This window comes from Parasteatoda tepidariorum, chromosome 11 (assembly GCF_982258835.1).
Source record: "Parasteatoda tepidariorum strain Cologne lab strain chromosome 11, Ptep-v5.0, whole genome shotgun sequence".
Lineage (NCBI taxonomy): Eukaryota > Metazoa > Arthropoda > Arachnida > Araneae > Theridiidae > Parasteatoda > Parasteatoda tepidariorum.
This window is the reverse complement of record NC_141765.1, coordinates 75,040,365-75,049,345: the sequence shown is the minus strand read 5'-3', so window position 1 is coordinate 75,049,345 and position 8,981 is coordinate 75,040,365. Positions and strand designations below refer to the sequence as shown.

Sequence of the window (8,981 nt, the reverse complement as noted above, 5' to 3'; positions counted from 1 at the left end):
TTTTAGTTTTTTTCCGGGAATAATAAAAAATCCTAACTACCAATTGTTTTTAACGGATGCAATTTTTATATTGAATTGCTTCTTCGCCGCGATAAATTTCCTTACAGTGAATTGTTATTGTTGAGAATAGATTAACTCCTCCCGAATATTATCTAAGTTTGAAATAGTTTTTCTACCAGTATTTTCTCTTTTCCCGTATCAGTATTTTCACTTTTCCCGGCGTGAACGTGTTAAGTAAGGTGGGTGAACCAAAGGTAGTTAGTGCTCCTAACGTAGCTCATCCCCCAAAAGTAGAATTAAATTTATTTCGAATCACAAGATGGCCTTGCTGCATTGTATATCTTGTATCTGAGGTGCACGTGGCTGAATTGGAAGATATTTCCTTGAATGACCTCCGTTCTATGAAGTGATTTTATTTTTTCCAGTTGTCGTTCTAATTTCTGGGTATATAAGAAGATATTGTAATTTATATGTGTTTAAATTCTTAGAACTTTGAGTTAAAATACGTTTTCTGAGACCTTATTTCTTTTTATTTAACCACATTACTTAAATTCGAATTAATCTATCAGATTAGTAGTTCTAAGTCGTGTAAATGGTGACCCTATGCATGTTCCTAAGGTGGCCAGACAAAGGCGGCGGACACGTGGGCCACCAACGGAAACAAACATGAAATCTATAAAAGAGTTCATCATAAATCATTGCGTAGTATATTATTTATCAAAAAGGAATGATTTAATTGAATTCCAATTGATTTATTTCATTTTAAGCAAACGTGGAACTTCAGTATTTTTAAAATTTTTATAATATTTTGACGTTCTGCACTTTAGCAGAGTTTGCGATACTTTGCTTCAAGTTTTTTGTTTTAATTACATTTTAAAGTGATTTTTCAGGTATTTTTCAGAATTTTTAAGGTAGTTATGAATGTGTTTGTGATAGATTCTGGTATTTTCTTGTAAATTAGGCTATTTTTTATAGTTATGAGTCAGGTTAGTTAACTTTAGTATGGTTATTTAACTCTTACTTATTAGTTATGGTTAGTTAACCCTTTTGACACAATGAAATCAGTAATCCTTGATTTACTCTAATGAGTTTACTCAAGAGAATCGCTAGTGACTTCACACAAGAACTATATCACTGTAAAATATTTATATACACTCTAAAATCAAATATAATTTTTTATAGTCCGGAAAACTTGTCCCCACCAGCAAAAGACACTTAAAGTACCTTTTTAAAAGTTTGCCAGTCCAAGTGTCTTTTCTAAAGATAATTTGAGTAAGTGAAAAAGTGATTTCAATATATGGCTCACCTTTGGAACATGCGGGAAACCTTAGGACCAGAAGCTACAATTTTGAAATTGTACTATGAAATAAATGAAATTTTATTTTTCAATTAAAAGTATATGTGATATGTACTAGAGATAGTTGTAAGATGTTACAAAAAAATTTCAGCCACACAGACTTAACCAGAAAATTAGGAAAAATCCTCAAAACAAAGCCACCTTTGGCTCCCCACCTTAAGTTTTGATTTAATAAGTTGTTATACTTTAATATAAGTTATTAAATATGTCGAAATGTATTTCGTTTTCTGTGTTCTTTCCTTTCATCCAGTTAATTAATATTTTTAAAGAATATTTTCTCTTGGGTATTCTCGCGCCACCCCTCAAGTGTGCTCGCGCCCCCCTAGGAGGGCGCGCCCCACAGGTTGAGAATCGCTGCATTAAATGGAAGAAACTTTCATCTTGTACCCCATTTCTATCTCAAAGTACACTGATTATTTACTAATAATAATTAGTAAATAAACAGTTCTAATAGCTTTTTATTATTTGTTTATTTTTTATTATTTTTTTATATAATGCATAATAAAATTTTATTCATACTTAAATATATGAAATTAGTATTTAATTAATATTTAATTAAAAAAACTCTAACTTCTAATTAGTATTTAATTAAAAAATATCTTTTTATGACAAATGCAAAATTATGTAACTATTTTTTTAAAAGTTTCTGATCTCTATAATTTTAAAAGTTTAAAAATTTTTCCATTTTTGTTGTTGGAAGTTTGAAGGTAAACGAATACCATTACTTGAACTGGCTTTTAAAATTTTTTAAACCTCATACTATGAGATATTTCGGATAAATGTTATTTCTGATAACAGAAATGCATGTATTATAACGCATCTAATGGTAATTGATGATAACAAGCAAAACAGTTGTTTGAAATTATCTTAGATTTCAACAATAAAAAATACCTAATTTTGAATGCAATTTACGCATGTAGAAAATATTTGTTTTTTTTAGACAATGAAAGGAAATCAAATACTTAATAGTTTTAAAACTGTAACTGAACACTGTATATATGTACTATAAAATTTTTTTCTTCAAATTTTCAATATATACAACACGATTAAAGAGACACCATACAAAAGGCTCTAAAACTTGGTCTAATTTGTCACAGTCTTTCTTTTTTTTACCTCCTTAAGCCGTGCACATTACATTATTTTCAATTGATTAATTCAGTTAGTTTTAATTCTTCAGAAAAGTTTTTCAGAATCGATGATGTTGGTCCACTATTTTGAATATATAAATTGAAAACTGAATCAGATATTTTGTTAATGTCAATAAGTATAAAAGTTTTATGAAAATGGGTCTAAATACAATTGTCTAAACTAATTTTGACTATATACAGAAAATGGTTGCAATAACAATTTTATAAAGTTGTAATAGAATTCATAAATTTAATTTTGTTATTCATATTTTGTGGAAGGATATTAGCAACACTTTCATAGGTACTAGAATTTTTTTCTTTTAATCACTTTGTAAAATTTTCTAACTATGAAAAAAAGAAATATTATAATACTTTTTCAATTTCTGTTTCTTAAAGAAAAGCAGGGAAAATTGAAATTATACATTGCTTCCCTTAATCAATGTAGTGCACGAAAAAAAAAAAAGAAACTAAAAAGATTTTTATTGAATGATTGGATTTTCACATTCTAAGATTCAGTCTCAATGGTTCAAGGGGTCAGCTGAAATATGTTAATTAGTTACCGTAGATGATATTTCAAGTTACGAAAACTGACACAAAAACGCATTTTCTCTGAATAAATATACTTTTTTTTTATCTAAAGATTCGGATCCTCGAAATGTACAATCTAAGAAATATGATCCCAAAAGTTTGGTCAGGATAGCACTCAAAGTTTGGACTCTTTAATGCTAATTTTTTATTCATTTAGTCTTTGCGTATTTTGCCAGATTTCAAGAACTATTTAAGGGAATTGAAATTATTTTGCACTCAATAATAAAATTCTTATAAAATTCCATTATCCGAAAATAACTTCATACAAAAAATACTTTCTAATATTTAATTATTCCTTTTATTATTTTATTCAATAACAGTCGAAAAAATATTAAGCAGTAAGTAATACTGATTCTTATATAATTTTAAAGAATGTAGTTTTATGTGGCAAAATACAAAATTTGAACGAAATTGGCTGAACTGTTCTTGACAATTGAATTTCAGATGTATGACTACTTTAAAATTCGATTTCTTAGGAACTATTCCTCCGATTTTGCTCAAATTTTGTATTTTGTTACTTCTTTAAAATAATGGAAAATTTTTTTTATCTTATAATTCAGAATTTTTTCAGTATTATGAAATTAAAAAATAATGATTATTAAAATTTTTGGGTGTCTTTGGACAAGCGAATTTTATAACTGAGTGCAGAAATGTTTTCAGTTCGATTCTAAAGCTCTCAAGATATGGTGATATACACAAAAAGTAAAATTAAGGGATCCCGAACTATTGGGATTTTCCAGATTGCGGCTGCCCCCGAGGGTCAGGAATGTTTTTTTTCTTGAAAGTACGTTTTAGTGTGTGATTTCGTAATTTAAAGTATCGCCTGCACTAATTAATCAGCATATTTGAGGTCACCCTCTTGACCCATTAAGATTGAGTTCTAGCCTGCTCATTAGATCAAAACTTACTTATGGTATTTCGTTTATTTTTTTTTTTGCGCGTTGTGCGTATTACATTGCTATTTATTTTCAGTGATTTATGTTAAATTTTTTAAACTTTATACATAAAGGGTCATAGCTTAATATTTAAATAAAAAAAAAATAAAATGTAATAAATCATTATTGAAGCAATCACACTAAAGGTAGAGATAAATTTATCATATTCAATCTATTTGCCGGATGAAACTGAAATACATTCTTAATGTATCCATAATTTAACCAGATTTCAACAAAGAGTTTTAAACCAAAAGACATTTTAGTGACACCTTTCATTTTTATTCGAAAAATAAATTAGTTTTGATGATTTTAAGTAATAGTAATAATGATTTGTCATGTATTTTATATCACTTAAATATGATTTAAACTGATTTTATATTTAAGAATTCAAAAAATATACATTAGTAGCGTTAATTACGCTGTATAGAATTAAAATCATTAAATTCAATGAATTTTTTTACAAAAGAACTATGTGCGAATGAAGAGATGGCGGGGTTGTGTAGGATCTGTTGGTTTATTGTATTTGGGACATTTCCGACATCTCCAACGAATTAATCTTGTGATATAATCAGGCCAATTATCTGGTAGAAGAACCAACAGAAAACCTATTGATATCAAGAGTATTCCAGCTAGTTTCATACCTTCAAAAATCACATTGTAGAGATGGACGTCTAAAACTAAGAAAATTAAAACAAAATCAATTCCTCGAATACAAAATATTAATAGTTTCATTACATTCCAAACTAATAAGAAGCAATTTATAGTAATTATCAGAGGATTGAAGGAATTATTTCCCAAATCAAATGCCTGAATGACATGCATTGTCAAAGCTCTTTCTAAGTACCAAAATGGAAGAGTTAAAATATGCTAGGATACTTATTATTATAATGATGCACTTACCGGCTGATACAGGTACTGCGGCTACCACTCCAAGTCTGAGGAAAGTGTCATAGTTATGAATTATATCATAATTTCCTATCACATTGGCAACTGCAAAATTTAGAAGTACAATAAAAATCATGAAAAATGTATTGATTATTCATATAGATTTTGTTTGTTCATTATAGATAGTTCTTTTTATTTACACTAGTACTTGATTCAATAGTTTTCTCCAATTGTTAAAAGCTCAAACATATGCTATTACACATCCAAGCAATACATTTTTCTTCCAGTTCTACTCTCTGTCATTACAGCAAAGAACCATACTGATCCTATAGTAATGAACGATCGATAGGTTTTGAAGTTTCCCAACAAAACTTCATTTCCAGTACATAAAATAAGCATACCATCACAATACTTTCATCATATGCTTTTAAAATCGGCGAGAGATTTAATTAAATTTTAGCATCATTATAATGTCATTTAAGAGGTTTCTTCCAGTGCGACTGTTAAATAAATGCACTCTATAACTAAGAAATCGACGCACCAAGAAGCAATCATCCGATTGCTTTGAAATTTCGTATGCATGAATGTTTTGAACATATATGGCTGAAATGGTGCCGACTGGGGACGTATAGTCTTTAGCGACGAATCCCGCTTCCAACTGTGTCCTGACGATCATCGAAGACGTGTTTGGAGACGCACAGGGCAGAGGGGGGATCCTGACTTCACTATTGCACGCCACACCGGCCCTCAACAAGTCATTATGGTCTGGGGTGCCATTTCCTTTGACAGCCGGACCCCTTTATTCGTCATTAGAGGTACACTTACTGCACAGCGGTACGTCGACGACATCCTAAGACCTGTTTTGCTACCGTTCCTTTTGCAGCGCCCAGCCTTTTCAGCAGGACAATGCCAGACCACATACGGCACGTGTTGCTATGAACTGTCTGCAAGCTTGTCAAACTCTTCCTTGGCCTGCCAGATCACCAGAACTCTCTCCCGTCGAGCATGTCTGGGATATGATGGGAAGGCGATTGCATCTGGCAGGAATGTCGATGACCTCATTCGACAATTGGATCGAATTTGACAGGAAATACCGCAAGAGACCATTCGGGAGCTTTATCGGTCTATGCCACGCCGTGTGGCAGCTTGTATCCAGGCTAGAGGCGGGTCAACACCTTATTGAACTTGTTACTGTAACTCTGCAATAAATTATTCAATTGTTCTGAAATTTTAATCATTTACTATTCTGTACATTGTTTTCCTATCTACCAATTTTCGTTTCAATCGGACAACTCCTTCTTGGTTCGTCGATTTTTTTGTTATAGAGTGTATTATCATATTTATTTAGTTTCATAAATAAACTTTACTCGCCAATTCCGCAACCAGCATTTTCCTGCACAATTTATTTGTTCATATTTACTTGTTTTTAGATTTTTGAAAATATGGGTTGATCAGATGAAAAACGTGTCGCTTCATTCAGCAATGTTTCGGTAAAATTATTCAATATAAGATTCAGTGGGCCGGGGTAGCCTGGGCGGTAGAGCGCTGGGCCCATGTTCGTGGGTTCGAACCCGACCGGCCGAAGACTCCCCGCGTTGTAAATGGTGACTGATGCACGTTAAAATCTGTCGAGACACAAAGTCCTCCATGTTCCCATAACAAATCAACACCTCTAGGGGTACTGAATTGGAGATTGATCGTTCTCTGATTCAGGTCAAAAAATTACGATCCGTGGATGAATGAATGAATGCATGAATGGGTCCGTCCTATAAAACGGGCGTGTTGACGTATGGGTGTGGCAGAAGTCGAATTCTTGGCCATAGATTGCTCCATTGAAAAACAGGAACGATCGCACCCCTCTGCCTTAACAGGCATACGAAAGCAAGCAAGCATAATTTTCAATAAAACAGTAGTGAACAGTGGGTTATAAAATGAAGGTAAGGAGACTTCACTACAATGATTAACTCACATTTAAAGATCTATTCATTTATAATGATGGATTTACAAGTGGATCGAAGAAATGGCAATTTGGAATGTTTTCTGCTTATAAATAGAAATAAAGGCGAGCAAAAGCTAACTTGTTTAAGGGCAAAATTCTAAGTTTAAATCGCGTCAACGGTAGCCAATGCATACCTTCCCACTGAAGTTCCCATTTTCTCGGTGACCCATAGAGAGAATGAAGCGAGCTGCTGTGAGCAACCTTCTTACGACGGTCGTTGAAAGTCGCCCTTGCGTTTCGAACATGGATTGGATTCTATGGCTTGTCTAGTTGTCACCCCCTAACGTATGTACCACGAGTTCTTCTGAAACACCATGAATTTATATATATATATATATATATATATATATATATATATATATATATATATATATATATATATATATATATATATATATATATATATATATATATATATATATATATATATATATATATACAGGTATAGGACAAAATAATAGGAACACCTGTGCATAGCGGTACTATGTACAGGTATTCCTATTATTTTGTCCTATACCTGCATATATATTTATATATATATGAGTGATTCTCACGAAACATTACAATTCACTGTCCCTTGCTCCAAAATCTAATACTATAATACTAAAAGAACTTTTTGAAAAAAAAATTAATAAATAGCATTGCTGTTAGCATTTAAAAATGACTTTGCACTAGCATTGACTGTTTTGTATACTTAAAAAATTTAATTGAATATCGAAATGTCATTTTCCTGGCGTGTCCCAAACAATATTTCCAATAATAACAAGCTTCAAAACTTCCCATACATTTTTCAAAATCCAATTTTTTTTAATCTTATCCTACGTAAGCATTTCTAGAATATACGCAGATGGTATTGTTTACTAAGACTTCGTTTAAAATAATTTTTTCTGTCAATAATTTGTTTGTCCCAAGAAAATCTGTCATTTTCCTGGCTACTTTTATTTAGTGATTTATAACCAAAATAGATAGCGCCAGGAATCAATATCTTATGTTAATAGATTGATTAGATACCCTCCTATCTGAACATGTTTTGTTGCATGAATAAAGAACCAATTTTCTGGCTCAAAATCTATTTCAAAAATTTTTTCAACGTGAGTAGGTTTTTATGCTGCCATTTTCCTGTCTTCTTGAAATCGTTAATAACAAAAACTGCATAGATTTATCTGAGTTATTTTAAGAAATACTGTTGTTTTCTGCAGAATATAAACGTCTTCGGTCAAAATATTAAATAAAAGTAAAGTTATAAGCTATAAAATGACGAATTTGTCATTTTCCTGGCTTATGAATTCCAGGACATTGAAGTGTTACCAGAAATTCTTTTTCACTGCTTATACTGTAAAGAGGGACAGCAAATATTAACCTAATACCAAGTTTATGTATGATTGTAATATGCTTGGATGTAATCAAAATTATTTATTTATTTAATGATTGATTAGTATACACATTTTTATTCTGTACATATCAGCAACAAAAATTTTTTTGTTTCTCTCTACAGTGGATAAAAAGAATTAATTTAAGTAATTTATGGTCCATCTAAGATAAAGGCTTAAGTTGAGTTACTTACAATTAACTTAAAATGACTGTTTTTTAAACTTCTAAGGTAATATGTCATTTTCCTGGCATTCAAGATTTGGTGAATTTCTATTTTTTTTTCTCGAGCAAATGTCAATAAACTGCACTGCTGTCTATAAGATATTAATAAGTGTAGCTAAAGAAGTGTACAAAAAAAATTTTACATTATTCTGAAGACTTTAAATTTGAAGAAATTTTTTGGTCCGAATTGTCATGTTTCGTGAGAATCACCCATATATATAAATATAATTTTAGATACAAATGTAATTATAATAAATAGTGAAGAGAGAAAGTATAAAATACAGAAATCCAAGTTTCAACAGCGCCAAGCTGCTTATGTTACAACTTAAAGAATGTTTGAGGAAAAATTTTGAGATGAAATAAAATAAGTTATTACCTCACATGAGAACTGAAAGGTTTACAACAACAGGAGAAAACCGAAAAGCAATAGCAGGGAAATAACATACTAAATATCACCTTGGGAATACCACAAGAGGAAAAGCCGAAAAGTTTGTACC

The 8,981-nt window shown here is 31.0% G+C and overlaps 1 protein-coding gene across 1 annotated transcript in view; it reads right to left on the bottom strand.

Annotated features, from left to right (window-relative positions):
- Window positions 1-3,993: 3,993 nt before the first annotated feature.
- The window catches only part of LOC107440387 (solute carrier family 35 member F3), a 47,046-nt gene continuing 42,058 nt past the window's right edge, over window positions 3,994-8,981 (bottom strand). Inside the window, exons 7-8 of the mRNA XM_016053295.4 lie at window positions 4,908-4,997; window positions 3,994-4,684 (exon numbers count right to left, since the gene is read on the bottom strand). Of these exons, the coding sequence (XP_015908781.1) occupies window positions 4,476-4,684; window positions 4,908-4,997 (299 nt within the window). The 3' untranslated portion in view covers window positions 3,994-4,475. The remainder of the gene's footprint in view (window positions 4,685-4,907; window positions 4,998-8,981) is intronic.